Source organism: Pseudomyrmex gracilis, unplaced genomic scaffold, assembly GCF_002006095.1.
Source record: "Pseudomyrmex gracilis isolate BER0280 unplaced genomic scaffold, ASM200609v1 scaffold_2, whole genome shotgun sequence".
NCBI classification, from domain to species: domain Eukaryota; kingdom Metazoa; phylum Arthropoda; class Insecta; order Hymenoptera; family Formicidae; genus Pseudomyrmex; species Pseudomyrmex gracilis.
In genome coordinates, this window is record NW_018020586.1 from 232,403 (window position 1) to 251,798 (window position 19,396).

The 19,396-nt window shown below is 36.2% G+C and overlaps 2 protein-coding genes across 2 annotated transcripts; one reads left to right on the forward strand and one right to left on the reverse strand.

Moving 5' to 3' along the window:
- Positions 1–966: 966 nt before the first annotated feature.
- LOC109854358 lies at positions 967–14,803 on the reverse strand. The gene is made up of 18 exons (XM_020427374.1): positions 14,669–14,803; positions 13,402–13,620; positions 12,952–13,223; positions 11,982–12,251; positions 11,386–11,753; positions 10,246–10,370; positions 9,815–9,941; positions 8,794–8,936; positions 7,244–7,442; positions 6,467–6,619; positions 4,026–4,331; positions 3,717–3,858; positions 3,456–3,619; positions 3,155–3,344; positions 2,913–3,072; positions 2,620–2,743; positions 2,394–2,542; positions 967–2,322 (listed from the first exon to the last, which is right to left on the reverse strand). The coding sequence occupies exons 1-18, from the start codon at positions 14,801–14,803 to the stop codon at positions 2,131–2,133; spliced, it is 3,438 nt and encodes a 1,145-aa protein (XP_020282963.1). The 3' UTR covers positions 967–2,130.
- Positions 14,804–15,923: 1,120 nt separating this feature from the next.
- On the forward strand, positions 15,924–16,853 carry LOC109853688 (pilosulin-1-like). The gene is made up of 3 exons (XM_020426037.1): positions 15,924–16,175; positions 16,563–16,595; positions 16,678–16,853. Exons 1-3 carry the CDS (start codon positions 15,993–15,995, stop codon positions 16,732–16,734), a joined length of 273 nt encoding a protein of 90 aa, XP_020281626.1. The 5' UTR covers positions 15,924–15,992; the 3' UTR covers positions 16,735–16,853.
- Positions 16,854–19,396: the final 2,543 nt, after the last annotated feature.

The window sequence follows — 19,396 nt, forward strand, 5'->3', positions numbered from 1 at the left end:
AGAATTGTACAATATTCTCAGTGTGTGATTCTAGCACTTTTGTTTTTTTGTTAGATTTCATTCGGTCACTTGAGGACCGGAATATTTTTTTCAATCACACATAGAAGAAGACTTTATAGTCCTCGAGTGAAAACGATTCGGTGAAAAGCACGGTATGCAAAAATGTCACATGTTTTGCGTTCACGCACCATGTGACTATATAGTTTCCCGCGCTTCTCAACAAACAACACGGTATTATACAGAGAACTACCTGCGCATTACGTCTTGTAATGTGTTTACATCAATATATATATATACATATATCAATACATAAGCACGTAAACATTTCTTGGCGTAGGATATTGTCGCATGCTTGTTACTTAAATTAGTCAAACGCGGTACACCGATGCATTTCATGCAATATGTGTACACAGTTTGCATGTAGCGATGTGCGCTTAACTCATTTCTTTACAAAAATACAGCTTATTGATTTTATATATATATATGTATATATATATGTTTATATATTAGAACTTTTTACTATGTATATAATATTTTTTTGCCTTAGTGTATGTATTAAAATAATTCCTAATAAATACGATGGAGTATATTTGCATCAAATGCAAAACCGTATCATCCACAGCTTCTCGAAAAACGTTTAGCTTCTTTCTTCAAATGTGTAAATATGATCACGTATAAACAAAAAAAGAGCTATTTCAAAGAATGTTTAAAATCTTTCCCTGGTTTTATGTATATATGTGTATATAGTATGTAAATATGAGGATTGTTTATATACATCACAGAGTTTTTTTTCCATGATTGCCATCCGTGTATACAAGTTGTTGAGCAGAATAGTGGTAGAACGTGTATTTTAGAACAATAAAAAAGTTTCTGAAGATACTTTAAAAAAATTAAGGAAACAATTTACTAGAAAAATTAATTCCTGTGGTTTTTAATTTTCCAAAATATATTCTATTTTCTGTTTGTATTAAATATTTTGTTTTATTTTAAAAACAAAGTTTTAATTTTACGTCGATATATAAACGTCGCGCGTAAATGTTTTAGAAAATACACGACTTGCACCATTATTCCTCTCAAAACAGCTCGTATCGTTAAACGAGCGTTGCCATTGTTAGTTAAACGCACACCCTACGCAACACACAGACCTAGATCAAAAAAATCTTCAACCACTTGGTGGTTTCTTCACACGGCTGCCTTGAGGTCAGCAGCTATAAAATTATTTATTGTCGCATCATATGCGTGATTTTTTTTTCACTTTGACACAAATCCTCAAGAGATAGTTTTCTTGTTTTAGTACCAAAAGTACGTACATCGGCATCTTTTAATGAGACCGATCTTTTTGTCTAATAATTTTCTAGAAAATGGCTTATTATTTGAACATCGTGTGAACGCGGACGCGTTAGTAGTGCAACTTTAGTTACAAAATAGCATATTCTATGTTTCCTCGATTATCTTATTGTCAATGAAACGCTTATCGCAAATTTTTGTTTACGAAAACTCGACGAAGATTCGATTGGGGAGTTATGAGAGAATGTATTGTCATGAGAAACGTTAATATTTCGGAATATGTTGATAATCGAGTTCTATAATAAATTTGTTCGTCCGTTGATCGCGATATGGACTTCCTTGGTTGATTTTTGCCGTTATCACACTTGTGAGATCAAATTCAGTTACGTCAGTGCTAGTAACGTCTGGAATATTTCAAAGCTTGGCAAACAACTTCAATTATTTGTCTTACAAACGATTTTTATCAGCTTCCGTTATTTGTCTGCGCCTTTTTAATTGCGCACAGTTATCTGTTGAATTTTTTAATGCAATGTGTGTTGCACAATCTAATGTTGATATGTGCAAACGATATTGTCTTAATTGTCTACAATAATCCTCGCAATTGCCAAGCGTAGATAAACGATAACATAAACATGGCGGTCTGATAATTGCTAAATATAGTGAACTGATAATTTCTTTGAATTCCTTGTTTGAATATCGCAATGCGTATCAGCTACATGAAACGCAAACATGAAAATTTATTTGAGATCTATTTCATTTCATCTTTTTGCCTTCTTATTCGATTCGATTTGTCGTTGCCTACGATTTTATCGTAGTTTTATGATTCACGCGATATTCGGTCGATTACGCGTTCCACCTGCCATCGGAGTACTTGGCCATTTCTTCTCGGATCCATGGCACGTACTTGGGCACGTAAGCGTAAACTCCGGGCAGTTTTGGATGAGCGCATTTTATGCCCCAGCTGACAATTCCGCCGACGTACCATTTCTCCTTGTCGTTTTTGTCCTGACACAATAAGGGTCCACCGGAATCCCCCTTGAAGAAGAACATCTCGGTGATTTACGTTATTTTTCTTATCTTTGATCATAATTTAAAAATAAATTTACCTGGCACGCGTCCTTTCCTCCGTCTGGATAACCGGCGCAAATCATTCCGTCGGTGACATTTAATTCTTTGAACGCTAACCACGAGTTACAAATTTGTCGATTGAGGATGGGAACTTGTACCTCGTTTACAGCGGGTTCGTATTCAGAAGCTATGAAATAAATAAATAAAATAATGCGTTGTGTAACGAAGATAACTTTAGATTGCGGTATTTTCTTGATTACTTACTGTAAGTATCGTTTTTCTTGCCCCAACCGATGACCGTACAAAGAGTACCAGGTACAAGATTCGTAGCAGCAGTCGGTAAACATACCGGCCTCAGATGCTCGTGATACTGAACTCGTCTTTCAAGCTGCAACACAAAACAACACGTGCATACATATCAAGTAAGAAAAAATAGCAAAGCTCTAATTAATTAAGACCGAAGCAACAGCTAGAATAATTTTACATGCGACGTATATTTTTCGAGTTAAATATTTTTTGTGTTAAATATTTAAAATTAAATATAAATACAAATTTACTTGGAATAATGCTATGTCATTGTCGTGAGCAGCTCTCATGTTGTAATTCGGATGTGCAATCACTCTTCGCACTTTCAGCTTGATACCGAGATAACTGTTAGAGAGTCTTCTGGTAATACCGAGCTGTATTGTCCAACCAGACACCTCTGTTTGGCTGAAGCTGTTAATATAAAATCCGATCTCATAGTTGAGATGTTTCGATATTTTTTTTTTATAAATTATTTTATATATATTGCACATACTTTCCAACACAATGGGACGCGGTCAAAACCCACTGATCGGCAATGAGAACACCGGCACAATAGAAGACGTGTTCGGGTCCGCCAAGAATGGCTGCGAGAAACGGCCAATCACCAGGGGCTGCCTCCACACCACCCACTATTCGCTTCTGAGCCTTCACGTTCCCGTAAACGAAACGTCTGCGGCCGCAAGCTGAAGCAAAATCGATCAACACACGTCGTAATAAATTCCGAAAAAACTTCGAAGAACAAATTAACTTAAGGCGCCCTCCATTAACTTTGGGTATTTTAAAATTTCCAATACCGTATTTGGTGCAAGTTAGTTTCACTGTGGGGTAACTTTCTCGTTTATTGACGCAATTCTGAAACTGCTTCAGCAAATTTGGTCGCGGCCCGGTATCCTCGGTATCCTCAGTAGTAACGTTTTCCAGATCGAATTTCGTTACGTTGATGACGGTATTCGCAACTCTGTAAAAAATGCGTGTGAAATCGGAGATTGAAGAGGCAAATCCGGCGATATTTCAGAATCAATTTTGTATAATGTGTCGCGCTTTCGATAACTTACGTGTATCCCAGCATAGCACAAATTTCCTGTGCCGATGTGGATTCCCAATGCGAGATACACGCCGGCACAAATTTACCAAGTTCCGCGTGGTACACCTCGAGCCGGCCTTTGCCGATGTCTCCGTTTCTTTCGCTCAGTTTTACTGAAAAAAAAAAACAATAAGAATTTTCAATTTGCGATTCTGGAAACTATTTATATCTTATAAAAATATAAATTATAAAAATACCATCGCAATTTGTTTTGCAATATTTTGTTGTTGTTTTTATTTTAACAATACGAGCACAGAATACGCATCACAGATCTACTTACAACAATACCGCTCGTCCTGTCCCCACGGACAATCCATTACACCGTCGCAGATATGACTGGCCGACATGCATCTTCTTTTGCCGCAGTGCAACGAGGACTTGGTGGAGGAAGCCTTGTCGGAGGGTCCTTTTATTATCTTGCCGAATGTGGTGGATGGCGTCGAAGACATCGGAGATAACGACGAACTGAAATTGCATTCTCCGCATTCGATCTCGTCGCTGTGATCGGAGCAGTCCAGATGACCGTCGCATCGCCAATCCGATGGTATGCATCTTGTGCCGTCGCATTGAAACCCGCTGCTGCATACTACGTAAACAAATCGAAAGGATTTCTCATTTTATTCGTATATAGTTTTTTTTGCCGCTTTTTGCAACTTGATTTTATTTTTATTTTTGCGACATTGGCCGTCGAATAAATAAATAAATAAATAAACATACAAAAGAGAATAGAACATATTTTCCTATAAAAATGCACTCTTACAAGAAATGTCAACAATATCTCGATTTCTCTCGGTTGCGGTGCGTAATGTTATATCTTTCATAATATGTCTTCTCATACGATGGACATGACACCCTGCGTTTGCGGTTCGGTGCTTTCGCACACGCACACACATAATATATATGCGATATGTACACATGCATCAAGCCCGACTCAATAAAGCTGCTTGGCGTCGCAGATGGGCCGTCATACGATAGTTTAATATGGATTTTGCAATTAAGATTCCATCAGCGATGGACACATGCGACAGCTCGGGGTACACAAAATCGCGATATCGCCCGGATATGTGGGAACACGTATGCGTACATAGGGTGTTACTGAACTTCTTTCGCAATTACCAAACACAACCGCACACATTACACAGATGCCGCTTTCAGTATCTCTACCGGTGACACAATGTCATTGGCACTAGATGATGCGCGCGCGTGTTTCTTGATGAAGTCTTTCGACTATCTTATTATTTTTTATATAAAAATCTCTCTTCAAAACTAATTAATTTTGAGAAATTAGAGTACGTAATTTTTGTAAATGCGCAACGAGAGGAGAATTTTCTTCTAATTAAACATTTTTATCGGACAGATTAAAAATAATGTTTTTATAGGGAAGAGAATAGCGTGCAAAAAAGCGATTAAAAAATTCTCAGTGAGCGAACTTTTAATTACACTACTTCTACAATCGCGAGATTAACGAAATCATTAAATTGAATCGCGCAGAGTCTTATTGCCGCAATTCGGGAACGGAAAAACCCGAAGGAAATATATAGATATATGCATACAAAGAAAGAAGAAAAACTCGAGAAAAATAGCCATCGAAATATCTCGAAAATCCTTTTGAATTCGAGTCCGATTGAGTTGGGGTTCGCAATTACAACGCAATTCAATCTTAATTAACTGCGGACGCGAATGAATCTCTCTTTATCAGCGGCGCGATCCGGGCGATCGCGAATTAAATTCGCCGCGAGACGAGGGACGGAGGCACACTTCCTGATCAATCCCGTCGCCGCGCGCCTGTCACCGCGATTTACGTAATATTTGCTTTGGAAATTGCAGGCGGCCCGCGCGCGGCCATCATTTAATTCTCTCTTCTCTCATTTCAAAGCTTCGCAAGAATTTCAAGCACCACCCAGTTATCGGAGCCAGGCATATCGGCGCGCGTTATGCACATGACGCGCGCGCGTGACTGTCATTCAAATTCATCGAGCAGTGTGTTCGAAAAAAATTCTAGAATCTCATATCTCTTCTTGTTTTGTAATTCTTCATGTTGTCAGGATCAAAATTTACGATCAGAAAATTTACGGAAACTAAAATTTACTTCGTAAAAATTGATAAAATATTCTTTTACCACGTGAATTTTAATATGATGTACGTCATTTGCATTGCAATTATTAATCATCAGTACGTTGCGCGGGAGGAGACCGAGCGACAATAGGAAATATACATATAACATAAGAGAGCGAGGTATAGTGCGGCGTAAAAGGGGAAACCGAGGAAACACGTCAAAGGAAGCTGGGAACAATGGGAATATCGGATTATTCAACAATTGGTTCCGTTTCCGCGGATGTTTTCTGTAATTAACGTTCGCGCGCGAATAAGGAACAAAAGAGGACAAAACACATAAATAATATTAATTTCCACGCAAAACATTTCACGTGTAAGGTATTTCGCCGGTGGTACGTAGTTAACAAAATTACGATAAAAAAACCAATGAGAAAAAAAATCAAGCAATTGCGTTATTATTCTTGTCTCTTTTTCTTTTCAAGTGCAAGTTGAAGCGGAGAAAACTGTTTTACACAACGAAGGAAAGAGAAATTTAACTTCAACAATGGGAATAAGAAGGAGAAACTGACGGAGAAGAGTGAAGTATAAGCTATACGTGAAAGAAGCGTGTAACTAAGATACGCTGAAACTTAAGCGCTAAAACTTTCGCATTCGGCTTTTACTTACTCGATTTCTCGGCTCTTCTTGCCGCCTGCATCACTTCGTAATGTCCGATGCATTCTTCGGGATTCATGCTGTCCGGAAAAAGATCGCATTCGAGATAATCCGGTAAAGACAAACCAAAGACTTTCAGAAAGAAGCCGCATCGTCTCTTAGTCTCTGAAATCGAACGGAAAAGAAATTCGTTTTTTTTTTTTTTTTCGGGAGGATGAGGAAAAGAAGGAGGTTAAGAGCGGAATATCGAGCGGAAAATGGGACAAAATTTTCAGCGGTCGCGGCACCAAGTCGGTATAAAAAGATTTTATCGTTTATTTGCGTATATCGCTCGATGGTTTTTCAATTTTGCATTATCGCGCGAACTGAAAGAAGGTTTCGCGTTATAAAACGTTACGAGATAATCGCTACGTTTGTGGAATAAATTAAATACATATCTGCGACATATTTTGCATTGAATAAAAATGAAAAACAAACTCGGAGAAAAGTGTTTTATAAGTAGGTAAGTAAATACAAATGTTTCAATGATAAAAAAGTAATTTAGAGAAAAGTGACAAAGCCTTAAGAGTCATGCGCAGGATGCGAAATATTTTTAAAGCGCAATTTAATACACTTATTAATTCGAAGGACTCTACACGCAAGATACTCGGTTTGCACGTCGTGTAGAAAAATTGTTTCTGGAATTTTTGAAACACAACATGACTCTTGAGGCTCTATTTTATTTCTCGCTTAGTTGAAAATTATCGGAGTGTTATTTTTCGATTATTTGTTTAAAAGTTTCAGACTTACGACGACAGAGACTGCGACACGGACGTACGACGCGACCTCCTAGTCCGCATTTCGGCACGAAAACGCTACACAGAAATAGAGCAGCCAGTTCGTAGCACCTGACGTCGACGACAGCTTCATAAAGCTCGAGTTCGTTCTGCGCTTCCCGTTGTCCAAAATTTCCCATATAATTCGGAAACACAGTGTAGTTGTACGGAGCCTGAGCGATTGAAATGCAAATGCGCATTAATTTTAGAAATCACACATCGAGATTACGTCGGATAGCATTAGCCGTGATTACAACGCTATCATATGTAAATCCGTGCCGGGATTCAAATATCAAATAAAATACACGCTTTTGCATGACAAGAATTGTACGTACGACGCAATTTGTTGCGACGCCTGTAATTCGCGCGAAATAAAAAAAAAAAGTGAATTACTCGAAATTAAATTAATTGATACAATTATCTCCTAACTGCGAAAAAAGTTTTTCTCGAGCGAGACAAATTCAAGATTTAAAAAAACAGCACCGAATTTCTGACGCTTTAAAGTAAAAAAAAAAAAACCAAAAAAAATTCATTTGCAATAATTACGCAAACTTCAGTCTCTCAATAAAGTTTCCTGATTACTTGCGACACACGAGATTATAGCAGAGGAAACGACTAAGAACTACTTAGTCGATATTCTCTTTTAATTGAAAAACTAACTTCGTCACGAAAGCGATTCGAATTCCCAATTTCGAACGAGTAGTATCGAACTTCTTCAGACAATATTCAAGATATGGAATCCGTAAGTAGAACGCGCGAACTTTGCCAATCTTGTTAAAATTTTCTACAACACATAACGATAACACATTTTCGCGTGTTTCGGCTTTGCTCGTGCTCGCGGACACGTTCGTTTCCGATACGCACGGCTGCACATCGCAAACGCATCTTATGAATTTTAAAACATCCCCGTCGCCGAGAACGGACCGCACTGTAACAGAGAACAAAGGGTTGGGTTGAACGTAAAACACGTATTCACCCGAGACAGAGCTGGAATTACCGACCACCGACAGCTGCTTTTAATTCTCATCATGACGACGTTTTCCCGCAGAAAGGCGAAAGTATATCGCGCTGTCATTCTTACTCGCCGCTTTTGTTACAAGTGGCGCTATTACAATGCCACATACCGGAGCACGGATTCCGGCATTTACGCCCGCCGCGTACATTTCGCGAAAATTATTTTACGTTCTCTCGCAAAAAACAGCTTTTGCTTGAGCTTCTTTCTCCTTTTTAGAAAATATAAATATAAATCTCATTGAGGGTGATTCCAAACGAACCAGCTGAATTACTGATTGCGTTTTTTGTACGAGCTATTATAAAAAATACGGGAGTTTCGAAGATGATGAATTTCGCGAGAAAAAGATTTATGAAAAAAAAAAAAAACTCCCCTCTTTTTCCGATAATGTAAGGAGTTCCGTCATTTTTTTATGTTCGAATAATCAAAAAAGATTTTCCTCTATACTAAATCTCAATGTGTTGTTCGCTCGCATTGATGAGAAACACTGAAGTTCAATACAGCTGTGTTACCTTGTGCTGCTGGCAGAAGGTCACGATGACAGGTAGACATATTCCCGGAGCTGGATTGTGTTCTTCCGTGATCAAATACGGATATTCGCCTATCGGGATCATAGACGTGTATATGCTGTTCGTCTTCAAGTCACTTTCGGACTCTGTGTGATCAGTGAAAAATATTTCAAACAACTTCGGACTGGTTTTCGGACACAAAATTGTGTGTGTGACTCGTGGTGTTAAGCACAATATATACTTCTTTACTTTGATTTTAAATTTCGAGTCAACATCATTCTGAATTATAAATCGAATCAGAATTTAACAGATTTGTCGCGTAGTGTACATATAATATCTTTGCGTAACGTTCGCACAGCAAACAGATTGGGATTATGTATGCGCGCGCTTCGAACTTTCGCAATTATCAGCCTGTCAACTCGCAAACGTAATATTCGATATCGCGATTATCTCGGTTTGTAAATTTCAAGTGCGATTTCAATAATTTATTTCAAATATTGATATTGCAAAACTATTAGAAATTTTTGTTGAAATCGACAGTATATTTTGTTACGCGGGAGCGCAAGTTTCGTTTACATAAAACAAACATATTATAGAGAAAGCGAGAATTTTAAAACGTTTACATGAAATTTTTGTGAAAAAAAAAACTCGACGAGAAACACATATTCCGTTCGTTACCGAGCTAATGTTGACATTTGGAATCAGGTGGGTTGCGAGAACTCGCACTATTGATCCCTCGGTTCTGTATGTAGCTCGTTGCTGCACTTGCACGCGCATTAAAGCGGTTCAAAGAGGTGAACAATCGTGTTTATCTCGGTCAAATACCTCGCACCGCTCGATGCCTTCCAACTTTACGCGTGTCGCGCATTGTGCCGAATAAACAGCCACATCTGTGTTTTACTTGCGACTCGACGACGAGTTGAGAAAATTCGTATCACGTCAAAATTGAATTAAAATTGTAATTTTTGATCGAGAAACAGCTGCGATGATAAAATTAATTGTAATTAAGTAAGTCGGAACTTACTTTTGAAGTACGCGGCGAGACCACCGGCTATGGCCAAGAGGGCGATGGCATTCACCACAATCTGCACAGATCTGAAACGCAGTCTGCCGGTCGTCACGTAGTGGCCGCCAGTCATGTTCCTGATTATCTAAGCAGAGACATACATACACACATCAAGTATTCAGAACACGCGCTCGCAAAATCCCGCGCTTTACGACGTTACTAAAAAAATTGAATAAGTAGCAAAGTGCGATATGAAAATTCTGTAATCAGATAAGATTAAAATATTTCGGAGCTAAAGAATTAAACGTCCGATATGTCAAAAAAATAAAATGCACAAGTTTTTTGTCGCTTTTATTTTTTTTTTTCTCTCTCTCTCTCTCTCTCTCTCTCTCTCTGATGGCACGCGCGCCGGTTCTCACGCGGAAAATCGGTTTGTTTTTGAGACTTACTTTGTGATGCAACGAACCATTGTTCCCGTGCATCCTGACGATAGTCTGCAAACTGGCCGGCGTACTCGTAGACTTCGTTATCGGCCGTCCGGATGAGTTATCACGCTCCAACACTAAAGCTCTGCCTGAAAGGTGTCAACGACAATATTGGTCGCGGAATTTCTTTGTTACAGACAGATTCAACGGGCGTTTCCGATCTTCTCCGAAGATACGAATTTTTCAGAGAAGAACGCGACGAAGAGTACACGTCGGGTTTCTTTTTTCTTTTTTTTTTTTTTGTCTTCGAACTTCACGATAAATCGCGCGAAACTTTTAATTTCTATTTTTCTTGTTTGTTTCGAGCAGACAACTTTATCGATCACCCAAGCGACAAGAGAAAAGAAGAAATACGAAGACGAAACGCGCGGTAAGGCGCGGAGTTAAACTTTTCCGTTTCATCTCAGTTGCGTGGCGTGTTCTGCCACGCGCGTTTTATATCTGTCGTTTTCGAGAAGAAATCTCGATATCTCGCAACAGAAAAAAGCTGAGTGTTAACCCTTCGGTGCCAGATATGGATCTCCGAGATCCACCCAACAGTTTTAAACCAGTATATCTACTAGATATTAATTTAACGCGACATCTCTGAAGGCTATGAAAAAAACTTTAGGGCCTTAGACATTGATGATAATGTTCTACGTTTTTCTGACACCTCTCATATGTGTAATATATGGTTGTCATAGTCAAGACGGTCATGCTTTGTTCCGTTTCTCTGTGTGTTGGCGAGTACTGTGACATTTCAATCCGGTTTTTAAAGACACGTGAATAAAGTATAGTTTGTAGAGTCACGTGACTTTAGTCACGTAGTATTTCTCCTCCCTGTCACGTGACCTTACTTCAGTCACGTTTTTAAAGACACGTGACTAAAGTAAATTCTCGATTCAAAAAAAAAAAAAGAAAGTGAAAAAATATTGCCTTTTGCGGAAATATTCAAATTTAAAGTCGCGTTGATCTCACAGATCTAGTTTAGGACAACTGGAAGGTCAATTTTTATGTCTGACACTGAAAGGTTAATATGCAATTTAATTTGTGATATTTCGAGAAGATATATTGCACATATTACAATTTATGTTTTTCTACCGTCAAGTGAGCTTTGCGACTAACCTGGTACTTTTCCGTGCTTGTGAGGCAGAAGAGGAGCCTCCATTGTCTTGCTGGTGTAGCTCGGCGAGCTGGTCTGGCTGAAACTGTCCGAGGAAACGTTACTATCCTGCCGGACGCTGATGGGCTTCGGTACTGGGCTCTGACAAATGGCGCTCAAAGGCGGCGGTAAATTCGTCTGCGTAGCCTTCGGCAGTTTCTCAAGTTTCTCGCCGCAGCTTCGCTCCTTTCGGAGATTATGCTGCAGAACATTTCTGGCCCTTTCCATATCGCTCTCGTATTTGCTCCGCATGATTAGATGCTCCAGAGCCTTCTGCTCGCCATGAAAACGTCTGTCGAGATCCTGCGGGATTCTCTCGAGATCTTCGTATCTGAAATCGTATATTACAAAAGACAGATTCATTTACTCAAGTTTTGTTCTATGTACAATCTATTTTTTATTGATTGTTTTCTTCAGATAACAAATAGGAAAACAACAACAAATAGGAAGAAAATATTACATATATTTTTGTCATTGTCGTCGAACTTGCATTCAAATTATGAGGATTCCACAAATCGAAAAAAAAGAATACAGAGAACGCGACGCGTCGTATCCTTACCTGGGAGGCTTGTCCCTGTTGATCCGTCTTTCCATCTCCGCACGTCGACGATAATCCTCGTCTCCGTGCAAACGTCTTTCTAGATTCTTCGAGGCCGCCTGTAACTCCTCGAACTTCGATCTTCGTTCACGTCCGAACAAAATTGTTGTTGTGTACTTGGATTCTTCCTCTTGAAAGACCTCTCTTAGCATTGTTCTCTCTTTCGGTTCGTTTTCGGATGATTCTTTCTGCTCGGGTTCGTCGTCTTTTGCGAACTTCGATAATTGATGCCTGCGCGGAAAAATTAGAGATCGATCTTTGCAAACCGAGTCGATTCGAAATCCTGTTGTTGTATCATAAATCGTTTGCAAAACGCGCGTCGGCAATTGATTAAAAAGAACGTGTTAAAAAAATTAAATTACTTGAGAAAAAAATTCATATACGGATACAAATTCCACATCTGGCGATCAAATACAATCGCATATGAGAATTTGTCCGTACATAAGAGATTTTTTTCACAGGTTAATCTCTTTCTTTTTAAAAAAATTTATTACAATAAAAATTAAGCGTTTATTAAAAACGAAAAATCGAAAACCGACACTACAGCTTCTTTCTCTGTAATATATATAATCCGATTTGTACGTCAAATTATGAGAGAAATTTCCAACAGACATAGTCCCGAGAATGCCCGAGTATTCCTGTTTCTAGTCGCGCAGCTCGTCGAGATCGAGTTTGAAGTTCCGCTTCGTTTAACGAACCTATCGTAAACGTAATCGCCCGTAATATCTCGCTTCCGTTCGACCTGAACCGAATCCCCATGTTGCCAACTTGTCTCTCCGAGTGGTACACTTCACGTTGATGAGACATGACAAGACCATTCGTGAGTAATTGTATCTCACTGCACACTTAAAAGAAGCAATCGACACCCCCGAACACATCAAGTTCCGTAGACTCGACGTCAAGTCAATTTTCGACGCAAACAATTATTTACCTATTAATAGGCTGCGATACGGTGATCGCGTCCTGTCGAGCATCCGCGCGATTATTCGAATCCTCGAACTTCTCCTCGGCGCTCTTAATAATTCTCTCGTGAAGTCTTTTCTCGAGATCCAAGGAAGCCTTCTGCAGATCTTCGAAACTTGACTTCTGCTCGAGAACTTTGCCTCCGTCCTCCTGGAAGTTCGCTCGTTCGAAGTCGGCCACGAAATCGTTATTCTCGTTCGCTCCCCGCGTGTCCTTTCCCCCATTATTCAACACGTAATCCTGAAATCCGCGAAAAGACGGAAAGAGCGTATCAGATTCTAAAGAGCTCTATTTTGCGAGCGAAGACATGTGATAATAATCTGAATTGAAAAATTTCATCACGACACGCACAGATTCTCGACGTGTAAATAATTTTTTAATGACATTTCAATGAAAGAACAAGATTTGACGTATTTACCTGACGAGGCATTTGATCTAGATTTGCGAATGAATTCAAGTCTATGAATTTTTTATTCGTCGAATCCACGTTGTCCCATGCGGTCGAAATCATCGACGACGGATCGTTTGTTTTCTGATGATTTACTTGACTATCTTGCTTTGTTGTCAGTATGGGTTTCTCATTCTTGCATCTTTTCGGTATTGCCGGCGGTCTCAGCGGAATCGGAGGTGGTGCTACCTGTGCGAACAGAAATTGAGCGATTTCGCGTATCTCTCTCTCTCTCTCTCTCTCTCCATATTCAATAATTTAATTCGAATCAAGCAGATGTAACTTTATTTTGTTGCATCTCGTTATTTTGAAGAAAAAAGAGTTCACGAGTTACTTCTCAAGCAAGTAAATGAGAAATTTACGGTAGAAAGATACACCTATTGTTCTTCTTGCACCGAGTTTACCTCGGCAACGAATTACGGGTTACAAAAGTTATATAAGTGCCAGATTAGCGCTTATCTCTGTTCAAAGACAAACATCAAGTTTAAACGTGGGTTGTTGACACACGTAAAGTACCGGAGAAGTTCATTAGCTTCAAACATTTATTGCTGGCAAACTCTTATACGTCGCGCGAATTGCTCTTTAAATACTTGAAGCGCTCTCAATGCGTTTGACGCGGCTTTGCAAATTTGAGTGAGTGTTATCATAATTTCCCGAATGTAGCGTTTGCTCATGCAAATGTGTGTGCGTACACAATTTTCCGGTAAAATACATATTTGTTGTTAATTTTCTATCGCAAAATTTTCTTGATTACAGAGAATTTCAGTTTTAATTTGAATTTTATCGAGCGACTTTGCGTGTAACGTCCAGTGGTATTAATTTACGAAGTTGTGGTGGTGCCTATACTCCGGAAGGGTTTTAGTCGCGTGATTTAAAGCGTCGAGATTATGTGGCGCGCCTGAATACCGCCTCGAATACCGACGATGTGGTTACACAACTTTCCGAACTTATCTGCATGGGAGATACTCTAAGTTCAGAAAATCCTTTTAATATCTTCCGTCTTTCTCTACGTCTTTTCAATCTTTAATCACTTCAGCAACCTATCTCTTTTATTTGTATAATGTGTCGTAGAATATTTTACGTAACAACAGAATTATCGTGACATTTGTATAACACGTGATTTTTCGATACATTTTGAAGAAAGTCATTGAAACAATTTAAGTTCAATATCTTGAACAGAAATAAAGCGTAATAACAGTGCATATATTTTGTAATAAGATTTTAAAAACTTTCTTACCGCTGGGGTAGCAGAATGTCGACGTGGTATTGGCGGCGGTATGTTATTTTCGGTAATCGAAGATTCCGGAAGCAAAGATGTTTTGGCTGGCAAAGCAACGCTGTGAATTCTGCTCTCTCTGTAATCAAAGATCATGTAAATTCGTATACGAGAAAGATCACGGAAATGCGATTTGCCGCAATATAATTTTACAAATATCCAAAAATAGATACGTGTAATATTCACAAACGTATAATGCAACGATGTTTCATAGTTTTTATTGTTAACATTATCTAGAGTCACGAGTGTGAACAAACGTCGTGAGAAGCTCGAGTTATATCTCTGCAACGTTACGAACATTTTTCTACAATTTTTTTATATTCGCATATGCGCGTTTAAAAAATTCACTTTATGAAACATAACCAGTTGCAAGAGTTGCTCTTCGCATACAAAGATTATTTTTAAAGAGTGTTAATAATAAAATTTATTGTTATTCTCTTTATGCTTCACAAATACATAAAGATTTCATCTCTTCTGCACGAATTTAACTCACGATTTAACAAATATTGCTTCAAGTTTGATATTACCGACTCTTTATTGCGTGCAAGTGTGACATGTTATGTCGCAGCTATCAGTGTCGCACATGTTTTTGCAAAACAACTCTTATATCATTTTATTTACCAAAAAATAGTAAATTGTTAATTTGCACAAAAACAATGTTTGGTTACCATTACTATCAAACATAATAATAAATTGTATATGAAAGTAAATATCATCATCTGTCAAAATTAGAGTTTGCAAGATGACAAGTCACCGGCGTTTTTTTAACTGGACCTACATATTTTTATTAATACAATGTTGCAATTGACGTTGAACCAAATTCAACGGTGTACAATATTATAATTTTCAAATAACCAAATAAACAACCTTTACTTTTTAAATTTATTACATTTTGCGACATAGGCTATCAAGCTGTTCTTGAAATGTAATAAAGTAAACTGAAATGTCAACGAACATGAAAATGACATAAACGCAATTCCAATTCGGAAATCATGCAGAAGACTCTTGTTTATTGCTTTAGATTATCGCGTACATATTACTTAATAAATATGCTGTTTATCTTTACAACAATACGTGTTCTGCGAAAACATTTAAGTGATTGTACGCTACAATATCACCTAAGTCATAAAAATAAATTCAGTACATCTAAAAAAAAGATACGAGGTGCATGAAAACTGATAATCGTACTTTTTTAGCGTATATAAGCGCTGTGCACTAACGGAGAAATCAAAACTATTCAAGTAACGTTNAANTATAACTTGANCTTTATTAAACANTCAACAAAATGCGTTTGTTTTTGCCATTGACTCTTGCCATCATCTTTGTTTTGGCAATTATTAACGCTCCTTCTGTGGAATCAAGAGCGGTTGCCGATCCTGAAGCTGATGCATGGGCTGATGCACTTGCCGATGCCGATGCTGAAGCTGTGGGTAAAGCAATGGCTGAAGCTTTGGCAGATCCATCTATTGTAAGTATTACTCTAATGCCTTGTACTAATGTAATTTTTTTTAAATTTGCCATATTTACTAAACATTCTGTGACACATATACACACACTTATTCTAATATGTTTCTTTCGACGAACTTTTTTATTAGTTATGATTTAAGACATACATATATATTTAATATATAATGTGATTTATTTATAATTTATTTTTTTTAGGTTTTATTGTTTATATGTATATTTATATTTTTTAGTTACTTATGTGTAAGATAAGATTTTAAATGTCTAAATAGATGTTTAAAATAAATGATAATCAAGTTCTTTTTATAATAATATATAAATTATTGATTGAATAGTTTTTACGTATCTTTCTGTGTGCTACGATGCTTAAATAAAACTTTGTTTTTTATAGTGGGGTACTTTAGGAAAAATAGGACTGTCTTTAGTAAGTATATATATAATTGTAAAATATATGTTGAAGTTTATCACTATTAACATTAACCAAATACTATTTTACTATTCATTAGTTGGGAAAAGTGGCTCCGTCTCTCGTCGGAAAATTATTAAACAAAAATAAACAATAACAACGCACGACACAAAAACCATAAACGACAGAAGAAAAGCATAAATGTGTGCAAACAATATTTGTATGAATTATGAATTATAAAGTTACTTAAAACTGAATAAATAGTTGCATCAATAATATGTTTTTTTTTTAAAATACTAACAATATTACCTCGTATTATTAATAATATAAGTTTAATAACTTTGATTATTAACTTAGCTATAACAAACTGAAAGTTTGTAAATATTTAATGTTGAAATTAAATAAAAAATTACACAAAAAGCAAACATTGTTACATTAATGTTTTCTTTATTTGTTTCTTTGTCCTTATTCTATTCTAAGAATAAACTGTAAATCTGCGTTATAGATAGATGTGCGGTTTAGTTTTATTTAGTGTTGTAAATTTAAACAAAAAGATTTTTTTAATTAATAATATAAAGGAGTAGATTACGAATGCATATGGTAACAAATGTATGCATTTTATTCTTCGTCTTTATAACGCATATCATAGCGCAAACTATATTCTTCAGTACACAGTTAGAAAAAAGTCTACGTGTATTTTCTCTGAAAATATCGTATATTAAAATTACCATCAGTAAGTAAATAGCTTATAATTTAAGAAAAAACCTGATATATATATATATATATNTATATATATATATATGAATATATGTGTATTATAGTTTATTATACAAAAAAACTTATTATATTCATATACACTATAGCAGTACCGAATTTTTTCTTGATTACAGTTTTTTTTATTACTCTCATCAGTGCACAAAAATTAACAATAACAATTGATTGTTTTATGATTGACTCTTTTCTTGACAGTGCTGAGATGTGAGTTATCTATCTTTTTTTTACTTTGTTTTGCTTATTTTTGAGCTAGAATTTTCTAATTATATAAGTGTACTCACATTTCGTAACAATTATAGAATTCATTAAACTTTCTGTGTTAAATTTAACACTTTTTTTAAATGTAAAACAAACTCTTTAATTTATATTTTGTGTTTTAAATTTTGTAAAATGTAAGATGATTTGTTTACGATATTTTTTTATCTGTATATATACGTGTTAATTTTTGTTTACTTCTTTTTTTAATCCCGACAAGATATATTATTTATCTTTATAACATTGCGTGTTTCACGTATAAGGAATAAATGTCTTTATCAAATTATCATAATCCTTTAAGCTATAAATCTGTGTTGTAGTTGTTGATAAAGTGTGTTTTACTTTTATTTTACTTTTTTAATAAAAATGTTTATTTGTTTCCGCACTCTTCTTATCTTGGATAAATGTAGATATTTCTTAAAACATTTATTATATATCTTTATATATTTTGTTATAAAATAAAACGATTATGTCCATACATATCTTTTAATAAATAAAACCAATGTTTACGACAACACATGTACGTGTAATAAAAGATAAAAGTAGTTTTTTACAACCAATAATTATTATCGCTTGCAAAGGAGTATAGGTAAAACTACTGGATTTTGGCCCCAGCAATGAAATTTTTTTATGCATGTTTTCTTGTGTTTTTGTGCTGAATTCAGAAAAAGCAAAATTAAAAAGATGCTTTCATGGGAAAATATTGAAAATCGCATTTAAAATAGTTCCGCTCTTAGCCTTCTTTGTACGATGAATATATAAACCAAAAAAATATTTATTATATATCGTGAATATGTAATATTCACGAACGTATAATGCAACAATATTTCATATTTTTTATTGTTAACATTATCTAGAGTCACGAGTTTGAACAAATGTCGTGAGAAGCTCAAGTTTTATCTTCGAAACGTTAAGAACATTTTTCTATCATTTTTTTATATTTGCATATGCGCGTTTAAAACATTCACTTTATGAAACATAACCACCCGCAAGAGTTGCTTTTCGCATACAGTGATTATCTTTAAAGAATGTTAATAATAAAATTTATTATAATATTGCTTCAAGTTTGATATCACCGACTCTTTATTGCGTGCGCGTGTGACATGTTATATCGCAGCTATCAGTGTCGCACAGTTTTCGCAAAAAAATACAAAACTCGTATATGACTTTATTTACAAAAAAAAACAGTAAATTGTTAAATTGCACGAAAACGGTATTTGTGTAATATTTCTATCAAACATAATAATAAATCGTATAAAAGAGTAAACATCACCACCTGTCAAATTAGAGTTTGCAAGGTGACAAAATCACTGATCTTTTTTTAACTGGACACATTTTTGTTGATGCAATGTTGCAATTGACGTTGAGCCAAATTCAACGGTGTATAATATTATGATTTTTAAATAACTTTGTATAAACAAACGTTACATTTTAAATTTATTATATTTTGCAATATAGGCTATCAAGCTGTTATTGAAACGTAATAAAATAAACTAAAATATCAACGAAACGACATGAAAATGACATAAACACAGTTCCAATCCGGAAATCACGCAGACTCTTATTTATTGCTTTAGATTATTACGTGTATTACTTGCTGTTTATCTTTATAATGCGTGTTCTGCGAAAACATTTAAGTGATTGTACGCTATAATATCACCTAAGTCATAAAAATAAATTCAGTACATCTAAAAAAAAGATACGAGGTGCACGAAAATTGATAATCGTACTTTTTTAGCGTATATAAGCGCTGTGCACTAACGGAGAAATCAAAACTATTCAAGTAACGT

Bases quoted from the DNA above. Each gene is read 5' to 3' on its own strand.
- LOC109853688 (XM_020426037.1), top strand. From the start codon at position 15,993: ATGCGTTTGTTTTTGCCATTGACTCTTGCCATCATCTTTGTTTTGGCA. The intron at 16,176-16,562 runs GTAAGTATTACT...TGTTTTTTATAG, and splicing joins CTTTGGCAGATCCATCTATT to TGGGGTACTTTAGGAAAAAT. The intron at 16,596-16,677 runs GTAAGTATATAT...ACTATTCATTAG, and splicing joins GAAAAATAGGACTGTCTTTA to TTGGGAAAAGTGGCTCCGTC.
- LOC109854358 (XM_020427374.1), bottom strand. From the start codon at position 14,803: ATGATCTTTGATTACAGAGAGAGCAGAATTCACAGCGTTGCTTTGCCA. The intron at 3,620-3,716 runs GTAAGTTATCGA...CATTTTTTACAG, and splicing joins TGTGCTATGCTGGGATACAC to AGTTGCGAATACCGTCATCA. The intron at 2,543-2,619 runs GTAAGTAATCAA...TTTATTTCATAG, and splicing joins CAAGAAAAACGATACTTACA to CTTCTGAATACGAACCCGCT.